At 41.5% G+C, this 14,979-nt stretch overlaps 1 protein-coding gene across 6 annotated transcripts in view; it reads left to right on the top strand.

Annotated features, from left to right (window-relative positions):
- Positions 1 to 4,221: 4,221 nt before the first annotated feature.
- The window catches only part of rcor3 (REST corepressor 3), an 84,016-nt gene continuing 73,258 nt past the window's right edge, over positions 4,222 to 14,979 (top strand). For 2 of the 6 annotated variants that reach the window (XM_041216973.1, XM_041216954.1), the window contains exons 1-2: positions 4,224 to 4,490; positions 4,657 to 4,713. In XM_041216973.1, the coding sequence (XP_041072907.1) occupies positions 4,364 to 4,490; positions 4,657 to 4,713 (184 nt within the window). In that variant the 5' untranslated portion in view covers positions 4,224 to 4,363. Of the gene's footprint in view, positions 4,494 to 4,656; positions 4,714 to 5,129; positions 5,245 to 5,672; positions 5,848 to 14,979 lie in introns of those variants that run through there. The other 4 variants (XM_041216946.1, XM_041216963.1, XM_041216993.1 and 1 more) reach the window with 4 other exon arrangements.

The raw sequence follows: 14,979 nt of genomic DNA, 5'->3' as shown, positions 1-14,979 counted from the left end.
AGCAAACTGCATTATTTTCATTAACATTGTCAAATGCAAGAATACTCCTTTATTTTTATTTTCACAGTAGATAGACCCTGAATATTGGGCAGTCAATTGTGGTCATTATTTTAATGAGGGCTGATGCAGCAGTCAACTTAAACAGAATCAGAACACACAAACAACAATGAGGCATCTCACCAGGTAATCTCATAAATTGAGAATTGAAGGTAATCCTTCTGAATTTGACCATTTCCATGAAACAAAATTCCTCTCAAAGGTGTTTCTTTAGATTATTAATCCAGAAGAAATGGCACACCTCGAGCTAAGCCAGCATTTATTGCCCATCCCTAACTACCTTTGAAAAGAAGCTGGTGAGCCACCTTCTTGAACTGCTGCAATCCATGTGGTGAAAACATACAGATGGTAGAGAACTTCCAGGATTTTGACACAGCGACGATTAAGGAACGGTGATATTTTTCCAAGTCAGGGTGTTGTGTAACTTGGACAGGAAGCTGGACGTGGTGACGTTCCCATGTATCTGCTGCCCTTGTCCATCTAGGTGGTAGAGGTCACAGGTTTGTGAAGTGCTGTTGAAGAAACCTCAATGACTTTCTGCAGTGCACCTAGTATTTTGCAATTAAGTGTCACAGTGAGTGAAGAAACTACTGAGATTAACATACTTCTGAGCCCTAGGTCTGAATCCACTCTTGGTTGACAGTATAGGAGTCTCCTGTTTCTGCTAGGTGTAAGTATTGTACTAAAATGAGTTTGGTTAGTTTCAGCTCATTTCCTTATGCCTAACACTCACTCTGAGACACAAAACTGCAGCGTTCTGTTTTCCAGAATTGACATACTTTATCTCAGAAAGCACAAAAACTTACTAAAATATTATAAAGTCAAGGACAAAAAAAGAGTAAGGCACTTTAATTACAATCACAATATTTCTACAGTTGCAGTGAATTTGATGATAATGTATGGTACATACATACAAACATACATACGAATTAGGAACAGGAGTAGGCCACTCGGCCCCTTGAAACCACTCCGCCATTTATTAATATCATGACTGATCTGACTGTAACCTCAACTCCACATTCCTGCTTACCCCCAAAAACCTTTCGCCCCCTTGTTAATCAAGAATCTATCTCGCTCTGCCTTAAAAATATTCAAAGAGTCTGCTTCCACCACCTTTTGAGGAAGAGTTCCAAAGATTCACGACCCTCTGAAAGAAAAATATTCTCCTAATCTCTGTATTAAATGAGCAACCCCTTATTTTTAAACAATAACCCCTAGTTCTAGATTCTCCCACAAGAGGAAACATTATCTCCACATTCACCCTGTCAAGACTCCTCAGAATCTTAAAGGTTTCGATCAAGTCACCTCCTACTCTTCTAAATTCCAGTGGATGCAAGACTAACCTGTCCAACCTTTCCTCATAAGATAACCTGCCCATTCCTGGTATTAGTCTGGTAAACCTTCTCTGAACTGCTTCTAATGCACTTACATCTTTCCTTAAATATGGAGACTAGCACTGTACATAATACTCCAGATGTACTCTCACCAGTGCCCTGTACAACTGAAGCATAACCTCCCTACTTTTGTAATCAATTCCCCTCACAATAAATGATAACATTCTATTGGCTTTCCTAATTACTTGCTGTACTTGCACACTAGCCTTTTGTGATTCATGCACTAGGACACCCAAATGCCTCTGAATCTCAGAGTTCTGCAATCTCTCGCCATTTAGATGATAAGTTTATTTTTTATTCTTCCTGCCAAAATGAACAATTTCACATTTGGCTGCATTATACTCCATTTGCCACATTTTTTCCCACTCACTTAACCCTTTGTTACCTCCTTATGTCTTCCTCACAATTTACTTTCCTATCAGCAAATTTAGCAACCATTCCTTCAGTCCCTTCATCCAAGTCATTTCTACAAATTCTAAAAAGTTGAGGCCCCAGCACTGATCCCAGTAGCATTCTATTCGTCACATCCTGCCAACCAGAAAAAGACCCATTTTCTGCCCACTCTCTGTCCCCTGTTAGCTAGCCAATCTTCTATCCATACCATTATGGTATCCCTACACCATGACTTTTTATTTTCTGCAATAACCTTTGACGTGGCACTTTATCAAATGCCTTCTGGAAATCTAAGTACAGTATATCCACCGATTCCCCTTTATCCACAGCACATGGGACTCTTTCAAAGAACTCCAATAAATTGGTTAAACATGATTTCCCTTTCACAAAACCATGTTGACTCTGACTGACTACCTTGAATTTTTCTAAATGCCCTGCTATAGCATCTTTAATAATAGCATATAACATTTTCCTTATGACAGATGTTAGGCAAACTAGCCTGTAGTTTCCTAATTTCTATCTCCCTCCCTTTTTGAATAAAGGAGTTATAGTTGCTATTTTCCAATCAAATGGAACCTTCCCCGAATCTAGGGAATTTTGGAAAATTACAACCAATGCTTCAACTACCTCATTAGCCACTTCTTTCAAGACCTTAGGGTGAAGTCCATCCAGACCTGGGGATATGTCAGCACACAGCCCCAACGATTTTCCCAATGCCACTTCCCTGATGATTGTAATTTTCCCAAGTTCCTCCCTGCCTTCCATTTCCTGGTTTGCAGCTATTTCCGGGATGTTACTTGTGTGCTCTATAGTGAAGACTGAAGCAAAATACCTGTTTAATTCATCCATTATCAATTCCCCAGATGCACTTTCTATAGCACCAACACTCACTTTGTTAACTCTTTTCATACTTAAATATCTATAGGAACTCTTACTATCCGTTTTTATATTACTAGCTAGCTTTCTCTCATACTCTAATTTTTCCCTCCTTATTAATCTTTTTCTCATTGTTTGCTGTTCTTTATATCTTTCCAATCTTCTGACTTGTCACCCGGCTTTGCGTAATTATATGCTTTTTCTTTAAGTTTGATATTGTCTTTAACTTTTTGAGTTAACCACAGATGCTGGGCCCTCCCCTTCTCTCTCATTAGAATATATATATATTCTTTAAATGGCTGTCACTGAACCTCTATTGATCTATTCCTTAACCTCATTTGCCAATTCACTTTAGCTAAATCCACTTTCATGCCCTCATAATTGCCTTTAAGTTTAAAATGCTAGTCTTTGACCCTTTATTTCTCCCTCAAAATGAATGTAAAATTCAACCATATTATGATTGCTGCTACCTAGGGATGCCTTCATTATGAGGTTATCAATTAATCCTATCTCGTTGATCAATACCAGGTCTAGCATAGCCTGCTCTCTGGTTGGCTCCAGAACGTGCTGTTCTAAGAAACTATACCAAAAACATTCAACAAACTCCTCATCTATGCTACCTTTGCCCATTTAATTTTCCCAGTCTTTATGTAGATTAAAATCCCCCATAATTATTGCTGTACCATTCTGACAATCATTTAACTGGTGTGGTAATGTGAAACCGTTAGCTATCTAATATTTATTACATTTTAGATCTGCCAAATTGAGAAAACCAATTTAGGGACACATTTACTGCTACCCAAACATTACATGTTAAAGGCATGCTTCTACACAGGGCGTTAGTATTTTCTATTGAGATTGTCCTTTTTGTTACCACTTGGGTTGGTACAATTTAGAAATATTGAACAGATATGCACTAGATGCAAAACTTTTATTAATTGATACATTAATATAGTGATATGTGAGTTTGACAACAAATTTCTGTGAAAGGTTATCTTATTTATTCTGATGTCCCAATTGATTTACAGCAACTGAGTGCACGTAAAATAGTCAAATTCTCTAAATTTCAATGCAGTATTACTTTTCTCTAATTCTGTATTTTCCAATAAACTGAATTAGTAACCATGTACATAATAATATTGGTTATTGAGTAAAGGCAAATCCCTTTGAAGTGGAGGAGAAAGGAAAACTCATCAACTCACTCTTTTGTTTTTTTTTTAAAGGGCCGTTTCACCGCTGACGGACGGGATGACAGCTCGTCCTCCGCAGCAAGGCGGGGGAGGGGGAGAGTGCGAGAGAGAAAAGAGTGCAAGAGACAGGTGTTGGGGGTGGTGGGGGGAAGATATCGTCGCCGCGCGGGGCTGAGTGCAGGCTGTGAGCAGCGGGACGCGGGGGCCAAGGAGGAATCATGAGGGGTGGGGGAGGAATGGGGGGAGGGGCGCGGAGTGACCTCCCTCCCTGTGCTCAGGCTGCCTGTTGTGAACCGCCGCTCCGCTTGTCAATCCTCATCCGCGCCAAAGAAGTTCCGCTGCGTCCATCCCCCTTTCTCTCCCCTCCCCTTCGCCCTGTGGGCCTTCCATTGTTTCGAACTCCCATCCAGTTGTAATTTTCTTTTTTTCTGCATTTATAAAAACATTTTTGCAATGCCCGGGATGATGGAGAAAGGGTCGGAATACCTGGGGAAAGGCCGATCAAACGGCACCAAGAGCCCGGCTGGAGCCTCTTCCAATGGACATTATTCCGAGGAGAGTGGCAGCGACGACGAGCACGGTGGTAGCCTCGAACGCTATGCGAAAAAATTCAAATCAAACTTCATTCGTAGCCGTTGAATTCTTTAAATACCAAGTTATTCGGTGTCGGTAGTTGGACGCCGTTTGTTTTATTTTTATTTTGTATCGTCGTAATGTGTTTTATTTTTATTTTCTTATTGTTACAGATGTCGGAATGCGAGTGGGCTCTGATTATCAGGCATCCATTCCAGAATTTAACCCCGGTAAAGAATCATTCTCAATCGATGATAATATTGTCTGTTTATTAATGTGAGCCTAGATTGTTCTGGAACTGAAGGTGAGGGTTGGTAGCCTCGGCTCCGGGTGTACGTGACCCCCCTCTTCCCCTGACTCTTGGATTGGGGGTGGGGTGGAGGACGGTATTCGCAGTTTAAACTTTCGGCTGGTGTGTTCTGTACGAGGGGAAGTGAATCGAGCGGCTTGCTTGCTATCTGTGCCAAAGGTTTTTTTTGTTTGGGGAGTGGCCGGGAAGGTGGGGGTTGGTGGTTGTCGGTGGGGTGAGGGGCTCCGAGTGAACCGAGCCCGCCCAGACAGGAAACCAGCTCTTTCAATGGGCAGGAGGCCCTGCGCGTGCGCAGTCGTTGCGGCCGGGAGCGCGCGCGTGCGCAGTTGTCGGTCGGCAGGGGCGTCCGCAGTTGTCGGACCGGCCGGGAGCCCCCGCGCGCACAGCTGTCGGACCTGGAGACCCCCGGCGCGTGCGCAGACTTAGAACGAGGCTACTCAAATACATTGCTGTAAATTCTGGAGCGGCTGTTGATGTAGACGTACTGGTCACTCACTGTCTATGTTTCCATTGAGCCCTTCTTTGCTGGTTGATTATCAGCTTTCTTTTCTCCTAATTGCCAGCTGTTTTTGTTGTGCTTTTTGCAATTTTGGCCAAAATGGATTTTTTGCATTATCATGTTTTTCCCCCTTGGGTGATATTGCTAAAAACAAAATCTAAATGGATGTGTCTACATGCATGTATTTCTTAGAAGCATTAAAAACTAAACAATGATTAGTTTAAAATTTGGAAATGTGACAATACATTTCAAAATTAGGGTGTATGCAAAATTAAAATATATGTGCAAAATAGATAAGCTGAGACTCAAATTTGAGGACTGATATCCTGTGAGCCATGAATGACAGAAAAGTGCAGATTCAAAATTGGTTGGGCTGGTTTTCAGATGTCCCCAGAGGCTGCCTAAAACAGTCGGTTTAGGCTCATTAGTTATGTAAAAGTATTGAATGCTTGTTTTAGGCCCCCTTGCTGAAATTGGTCTGCAATGAGCAGGGCCAGCCTTACTAATGATTCAGCAGCAATTTGCTGCAGTATATAAAATGGCTGCTAACAAAAGGTGAGTTTCCTTTTATTTAACCATTCTCTGGAGAGAGGGGGAGCAGAAAAGCCCTTTTCTGTTTTCTTAACCCCTCACCAAGTACTGCTGTGTATGTGGCCTATATTTGAAACAGCAGTAAGGGGAGCTGCCTGTGGAGGTATGATGGGCAGCAGCTCTCACTTTTATGTAGATGAACCCAGTTTCAGGCTTCCTGGTTTGACTACACTCCAACCACCTTGCCACCTTTGCACTTGAAATTGAGCCAGTCAAATTTCCACTGCAACATCTCTAGACTGATGTAGGATCCCAGCATGGAAACTCTGTCAGTAATTTGGGTGAGAACAGGACTAAGATTGACTATGGTAGCTGTCCCCATCTCCCTCACATCCCCCGAGTCATCTAACCTGTTAACATTTTCTGTCCAGGCTCATAGTTTAAAACATGACTGTGTGGTAGGGTGGGAGGAGGGTCACTACAGAATGTGAAATGCTTTGTGTCATCACCTTCAGAAGAAGACAGGGTGACTCACAAGTTTAGGACAAAATATGCCATTCTGAAAAGATTTATTTGGTGTATATTCAGTCATCTTTTATCTTTCCTTACAAAGTGAAAACTTTATGGTAATTTTCTTAAGTATTTAATTTCTTACAATTACATTATATTTTTGTGGGCTGTATGCATATTGATAGACCGTATTGACCATTTATTATTCCTTGTGTAGGTCTGCTCCAATGTTGAGGCTAATTTTTATCATTTTCTCGAAGAGGCGGTTATTTACATAGTCTAATACTGACCACTTGTTAATTGTCATATATGGATATATGGTTGGTAGTTGATTCGCACGGTTACATTGCATCATTTGAGCTCACCAAAGTTTTATTTCTGGCTAGCGGAATATTCTGAAAATTCTAGACCAAAATGGTAACTGTATTCTGCTTATACTATTCTTTTAAAAATCCTTGTAAAACAACATTTTTAGTTGATTTTGATTTGTAGAAAGCAGCTTAGTATCTGGTGATGTAACGTATTCTTATGGTTGTCTTCATTGCAGTGGAGGGTAAATGAAGTGGGGCAGATACTTGAAGAAGGGAAGCCTCTGCTACTGAAGGGGTTGATATGTAGTTGGCAGTCCCAAATTAAAGGAAAAGACCAACTTCATTGAAAGGGAAGAGAAATTACCTCAAGTTTAATGGAGCAGGTCAGAAGGGAAGCCATCACCACTGATGCACAAGGCTCTTGGGAGAATACTGCGAGTGATTTAACAATAGGGAGGATTGAGTGATTATGGCAAAGGCCTAGTTACTGGAGTACCTTCTCGGGACTTGCATTAGATCACCTGCCTTTTTTATCATCTTAACCTTTTTGGGGGTAAGGATGATTTTCTTTTTAATGAAAATGTTCAGTAGGGTTTTATTTAAATTAATGATGATTTGATTTAATTGTAAGTATTTTGAGTGTGAGACCATGCAATAGTCACCTGGTATATGTACATTCTTTAACTTTCATTCACGTGATGTAGGTTTCACTGGCAAGGCCAGCATTCGTTGCCCATCGTACTTGACCTTGAGAAGTTGGTAGTGAGTTGCCTTCTTGAACCGCTGCAGTCCATGTAGTGTTATTCTGACAGTGGTGATAGGGAGTTTGATTCAGCGATTCTGAGGGAGCCGGGATATATTTCCAACTCAGGATAGAGTGGGGCTTGAAGGTGGTAGTGATTTTGTGCCCCTAAGCTTTGGGAGTTTGAATCTAATTTGGGTGTTCAGATGGCTTGCTAACTGCGTGAATTATATAATCCAATCCTTTGCAATGGATTACTGCTTTGAAAATAGAGTATCCATTGTTTGAAGTATTTCAGCACTTCATTTAGTTCTAACAATTGAAGGCTTAAGCCTTACATTTCACATAAAGTTTATGGACACCATTTCACAGTACATTTTGCTTAAAAACTTTCATAAGCACAAGAATAGATCTTTACCTTTTTTGTCAGTGCAATGAAATATTGCATCTTCTAAAATAAGGTAATATTTGCTTGAAATAAAAACAAATTTCTGGAAAAACTCAGCAAGTCTGGCAGTATCTGTGGAGACAGAAACAGAGTTAATGTTTCAAGTCCAATATGACTCCTTTGGAACTGAAGAGATGGGTTTTATGCTATTGAAAAAGACAGGAGGAGCAGGTGGAACAAATAAGCTCATAGGTTAGATTGCAGGGGAGATTAAATGACAAAAGATGTCATGAAACACAAGGCAAAGGGAGTGGTGGTGATGGTATTAAAGACACAAAGCATTGATCCTGCGTAGGTGTTATAAAACCTATTATGTTCCTACCTCTTCAGTTCTAAAGATGTCATATTGCACTTGGGCTGCTGTAGAGTGCTTCAGTTGGAGTTTGGTGATTGAGGGGGTTTGGTGAGAAGGGAGGAGGTGCTCCTTTCTTCTTTACCTTTGCTCAGAAAGAAGAGCGGCAGCCTTGGTAAGTAGGAACTGCTGAGTAAATTAGAAGAGTAATATTTTTAAGTTCCTATGCTTGGATTTAACTGCAAAGTGCCAGGAATAAGGGAAATTTAGGGCTAATATAATAAAGTAATATAAATAATCCAAAGTAGAATAAAGTTAACATAAGGGAAGTAGAGTTAAGACATGGCAGGGCAACTCAGTCAAGTGGAATGCGTGTCCAGTAATATGTGCAAAGTGATGGACACTACCAGTGTCCTAGCTGACCACATGTGCAGGAAATGCTGTCAGCTGCAGAAACTTGAGCTTCAGGTTTCAGAGCTTGAGCGGTAGTTGAAGTCACTGTGGAGCATCAGCGAGGCTGAGAGATACGTGAATAGCTCATTCAGAGAGGTGGTCATACCACAGCTTAAGGGCCTGGAGACAATGAGGGAAGGGGTGACCACCGGGCAGTCCAAGTGAAGTAGACAGGCAGTGCAGGAGTACCCCGGGTCCTGTTCACAAATTGGTTTTCTGTTTTGGAAGCTGTTGAGGGTGACGATTCCACAAAGGAGTGTAGCCAGAGCCAAGTTTGTGACACCACGAGTGGCTCAGCTGTGCAGGAGGGGAGGAAGAAGAAAGGAAAAGCTATAGTGATAGGGGCTTCATTGGTTAGGGGAAACAGGCAGGCATTTCTGTGGTTGTAAAATAACCCCCCAGGATGGTATGTTGCTCCCCTGGTGCCAGGGTCAAAGCTGTCACTGAGCGGCCACAGTACATTTTTCTGGGAGAGGGTGATCAGCCACCGGTTGTGGTCCACATTGGTACCAGTGACTTAGGTAGGAAGGGGGGATGTGGTCCTGCAATCTGAATTTAGGGTGCTAGGTAGAAAATTAGCAAGCAGAAACTCTAATGTAGTAATCTATGGATTGTTCCCAGTGCCACATGCCAGTGAGTACAGAAATAGGAGGATAAGGCAGATGAATGCATGGCTGGAAAGATGGTGCAGGAAGGAGGACTTTAGATTCTTGGGACTACCTCTGGGGAAGATGGCACCTTTAAAGCCGGGTGGGTTGCACCTGAACAGAGTTGGGACTGAGTTCCTTGTAGGGTGTTTTGATAGTGCTGTTGGGAGGGCTTTAAACTAACTCGGCAGGGGTGTGGGAACCAAGAAAAAATATTAGCGAGGAATACCAGGATGCACAAAATACTGGGAGGGACAGATAGCACTAGTACAGAGAAAAGTAAGTTAATAGGCAACATCGGGGTAAGAGAAAAAGTAACAATTTAAATCAGGGTTGCTATGCATGTATGTGAATGCACGGAGTATGGTAAGTAAGATCGGGGAGTTACAGGTGTAGATTGCCATGTGGAAATATGATGAAATGGCGATAACAGAGACTTGGCATTAGGAAGGGCAGAACTGGGTGTTAAATATTCCTGGGTATCAGGTGTTCAGAAGAGATAGGAAAGGAGGAGGGGTGGCGGTATTGGTTAAGGAATGCATTGTAGTGCTGGAGAAAGACGATATCCCAGAGGGTTCAAGGACAGAATCAATGTGGCTAGAACTAAGGAACAAAAGGGGCACAATTACATTGCTTGGTGTAGCCTATAGACCACCAAATAGTGAGAAGGACGTAGAAAAACAAACCTGCAGGGAAATTACAGAGAGGTGCAGGCATTATAGAATAGTTATAATGGGTACTTTAATTACCCGCATGTAGACTGGGACAGTGGTCGTGTAAAGGGAGGAGAGGGGCAAAAGTTCCTAGATTGTGTTCAGGAGAATTTTCTACAGCGGTATGTGTCCAGTCTAATAAGAAAGGATGCATTATTGGACCTAGTTGGAAATGAGGCTCGCAAAGTAGACCAAGTGTCAGTGGGGGGACATTAGGAGACCTTCAAAAAAGAATTGGTTTGGGCACAGGTATATTCCATCAAAAGAGAAAGGTAGGACAAACAAATCCAGAGCTCCCTGGATGAAAAAGAAGATTGAAATTAAGATAAAGAAGAAAAAGGTGCACTTATGACAGGTATCAGGTAGAAAATACAATTGAGGACCTAGAGGGATACAGAAGGTTCAGAGGGGAGGTGAAAAAGCATATTAGAGAAGCGAAGACAGAATATGAGAAAAGACTCACAACCAACATGAAGGGGAATCCCAAAGCCTAGAGGCATATAAATTGTAAAAGGTAGTAAAAGGAGGAGTAGGGCCGATTAGGGACCTAAAAGGGAATTTACACGTGGACAAAGGGGGCCAGTGCTGAGGTACTAAATTAATACTTTGCATCCATCTTTACTGAGGATATAGATGCTACCCAGGCCATGGTGGCAGACTGGTTAACTCTGTCACTAGAAGGGTTCAAAATTGATAAGGAGGAACTGTTGAATAGACTGTTGGTACTTAAAGTTGACAAGGCACCGGGACCGGATAAGATACATGCAAGAATATCGAAGGACGTGAGAGTAGAAATTGCAGGGACACGGGCCATAATCTTTCAGTCTTCCCTAAACTCGGGGGTGGTGCCAGAGGACTGGAGAATTGCAAACGTTACGTCCTTGTTCAAAAAAGGTTGTAAGGATAAGCCCCGCAATTACAGACCAGTCAGTTTAACTTCAGTGATGGGCAAGATTCTAGAAACAATTATTTGGGATAGAATTAGTAGTCACGTGGAAAAATATGGGTTGGTAAGGAGGAGCCAGCATGGATTTCTAAAGTGGAAATGGTGTTTAACTAACTTGCTGGAGTTTTTTGAAGAGGTAACAGAAAAGGTCGATGAGGGTAATGCTGTTGATGTGGTGTAAATGGACTTTAAAAGGCATTTGATACAGTGCCACACAACCAACTTGCAACGTCGATACAAAATTGGCTGAAAAATAGAAGCAGAGAGTAATGGTCAATGGATATTTTTCGGGCTGGAGGAAAGCTTGTAGTGGAGTTCTCCGGGGTCAGTATTAGAACATAAGAAGTAGGAGCAGGAGTAAGGCAATTCAGCCTCTCGAGCCTGCCAACATTCAATACGATCATGACTGATCTCATTTCGGCCTCAACTCCAATTTCCTGCCCCCTCCCATAACCTTTCAACCCATTACTAAATAAAAATCTGTCTATCTCCTCCTAAAATTTATTCAGCATCCCAGCATCCACTGCACTCTGAGGTAGTGAATTCCACAGATTCACAACCCTTTGGGAAAAGTAATTTCTCCTCATCTATGATTTAAACCTACCACCCCTTAGCCTAAAACTATGGCCGCTTGTTCTAGAATGCCCCACAAGGGGGAACATCTGCTCCACGTCCACTTTGTCTATCCCCTTTAGCATCTTACGTACCTCAATTAGATCTCCTCTCATCCTTCTAAACTCTAGCGAGTATAGGCCTAAACTGCTCAATCTCTCCTCATTAGACAAGCCCCACATCTCTGGAATCAATTGAGTGAACCTCCTCTGAACCACCTCCAATGCAACTACATCCTTCCTCAAGGGGACCACAACTGTGCACAGTACTCTAGGTGCGGTCTCACCAATGCCTTGTACAGTTGCAACAACACTTCCCTATTTTTATACTCTATTCCTTTAGCAATAAATGCCAAAATTCAATTTGCCTTCCTTATTACCTGCTATATCTGCATACTAGCTTTCAGCGATTCATGCACGAAGACACCCAGATCCCTCTGCACTGAATTATTCTGAAGTTTCTCTCCATTTAAATAATGCCGCCTTTTTATTCTTCCTACCAAAATGGATAACCTCTCACTTATCCATGTTAAACTCCATCTGCCAAATTTTGGTCCATTCACCTAACCTGTCCATATCCATTTGTAAATGTCTTATTTCTTCATTGCAACTTATTTTCCCACCTATTTTGGTGTTATATGCAAATTTAGCTATAGTACCTTCTATCCCTGAATCCAAGTCATTAATATAGATTGTAACTAGCTGGGGCCCAAGGACCGAATTCTGTGGCACCCCACTAGTTAGAGCTTGCCATCCAGGAAAAGACTTTTTTTTACAGTATTGGGACTATTGCTTTTCCTGACCTATATTAATGATCTAGATCTTGGTATGTAGGGGACAATTTCAAAGTTTGCGGATGACATGAAGCTTAGGAGTGTTGTGAACTACAAGGATGGTGTGGAACTTCAAGAGGACATAGACAAGTTAGTGGAGTGGGCAGATAGGTGACAGATGAAGTTTAATGCGGAGAAGTGTGAGGTGATGCATTTTGGTAGGAAGAACATGGACAGACAATGTAAAATAAGGGGTGAAATTTTGAAGGGGGTGCAGGAGCAGAAAGACTTGGGTATATATGTGCATAAATCATTGAAGGTGGCAGGACGGGTGGAGAGAGCAAGTTAATAAAGCATATACTATTCTGGGCTTTTAATAGGAGCACAGAGTACAAGAACAATAGGATTATGCTGAATTTGAATGAGACATTCATTAGACTTCAGCTGGAATATTGTGTACAGTTCTGAGCACCATATTATAGGAAGGTTATGAACACATTGGGGAGAGTGCAGAAGAAGTTTACAAGAATGGTTCCAGGGATGAGAAACTTCAGCTTTGAGGACAGATTAGAGAGTTGGGACTATTCTCCTTGGAGAGAAGAAGGGTAAGAGGAGATTTGATAGAGATGTTCAAAATCATGAAGGGGCTGGACGGAGTAGTTGGGGAGAAGCTGTTCCCGTTCATAAAAGGACTAGGAACGAGAGGGCACAGATTTGAAGTGATTTGGAAAAGAAGCAAGTGTGACATGAAAAAATCTTTTTCACACGAGTGGTTCGGGTCTGGAATGCACTGCCTGGAAGTGTGGTGGAGGCAGGTTCAATCGAGGCATTCAAGAGGATATTAGATGATCATTTGAATAGAAACAATGTGCAAGGGTATGGGGAAGAGGCAGGGCAATGGCACTAGGTTATAAAGCTCATTTGGAGAGCCGGTGCAAGACATGATGGGCCAAATGGCCTTCTGTGCTGTTAAGATTCTGTGATTCAATATTAACTGTTTCTCTGCCAGATCTGCTGAATTTTTCCAGCACTCTGTTATTTCAGATCTCCAGCATCCACTGTATTTTGCTAATATTTGCTTGATCTTTGTCATTTAAATCAAATTTGAAGACTTAGACATTACTTTAAGGAGCTGTTGGCTCTTGAATGACCAGCATTTGACTGGCACCAGATAATGTATTAGTTAGAATAACTGAGTTGGATTTGCTGCTCCCTTTTTAGCTCTTGGTCCTGGACAGATACCAGGTGGCACTTTCATTCCAGTACAAGCTCGAATAGAGCATAAACACCAAATGTCCAGTTTCTGTCCTGTATACTTATGTAATTCTAGGTAAGGCATGTAATATTGTGATAGCGATGCTCAAGTGAATGAGTTTAAATTTTTAAAATATATCTTTCCTCCCATTTTCTTTTTCCTGCTTTTAAATGTGCTGACTGTTGCTGCAGTATGGTTCCATCAGCACTGTGCACACTTTTTGCTTTGTCCAATTGGTCATTCTTCATACATAAGCCTAGATGATGAGTATCAGCTGGTTATTCCTTATCAAATAGTCCTTGATACCCTCTTTCCAGCAGACCAGAAACATGCACCCTGACTGGATTGCGGTTGTCTTTACTGGCCCAGGGTACTGAATGTCCTTGCTGTCTTAAGATCATATGTAACTTGACATAGATGGGGCGTGCATTGTGTGACCTTTGTGGGTCAATGTTCCTTTGTTAGTAAATGCACTACCTAGAATAAAACTGAGTGTTAAGGATCCTTAAGTTAAAATTTATATCATTTTAAACTAAACTGAGATACTGGTCCAGATTTTTGTGTGGGCTTAGGAAAACCTGACCTGTGCACTTCCTTGCCTTCTAAAATGTGCACCTGACCTACGTATGACTTTACATAGAATTTTTGTCTTTTCAAACAGGAATTGGGTTTGCATTGCATTTATCGACCCACGATGGAGTGCATTAGGTGTGGAGGCAGCCCAGTTGGAAGGCCCCCCCTCAGTACTCCCAACAGAGCAGACCACCTCCCAAAACCATTTAAATGCCCACTAAACCTCACCCTCCTCATCACCCTATGCCACCTCCATGTTCCCTCATATATCCTCCAAAGCCATTCACCCAGTCTGCAAAGCATACAATCCTCAGGAGCCATGCAATACCAATGGGAATTATTTTAAAAACATTTCAAAGAAGTAAATTTCTAACAATCTAATAAAACCCTGAAATCAAACACATGTATCGTTGATACTAGAAAAAAAAGCTACTCCAATGAAAAAAAATGTAATCTTTTAAGTGCCTGTTAGGTTTGTAAACAAACAAGAAAACACATCAAAGGCATAGTCTGTTATTACAGCCACTAAAATGTTCCAATTGTTCTTGGAACAATAGATGATCTGCTGAGCTGAAGCCATTATAAGCCTTTGAAACCCAGCCAAGTATTCATAATTGCTACAGCTGTCATAACAAAAGCTTCCAGCTATATTGCCTGAAACTTAACAGAACGGTGCCCCGTTTCCATTTCAGAGAAGAGTGCCTGTCACTCAGTGGAGGGGAGCAGGTGCAGAGATTTTTTTTCACCTTTCAAAAGCAAGAGTATTTTGAATAGCTGTCAGTTGATTTAAATCACAGCACAAAACAGGACTAACAGAACATTTTAATATATTTTAATGCAATATGACACTTATGACAATTGGAAAAGTACTGTAACGCATGA

The sequence above is a fragment of the Carcharodon carcharias genome, chromosome 2, assembly GCF_017639515.1.
Source record: "Carcharodon carcharias isolate sCarCar2 chromosome 2, sCarCar2.pri, whole genome shotgun sequence".
Taxonomy (NCBI): domain Eukaryota; kingdom Metazoa; phylum Chordata; class Chondrichthyes; order Lamniformes; family Lamnidae; genus Carcharodon; species Carcharodon carcharias.
The sequence above is the reverse complement of the archived record's forward strand: the minus strand, read 5'-3'. Positions and strand labels throughout refer to the sequence as shown.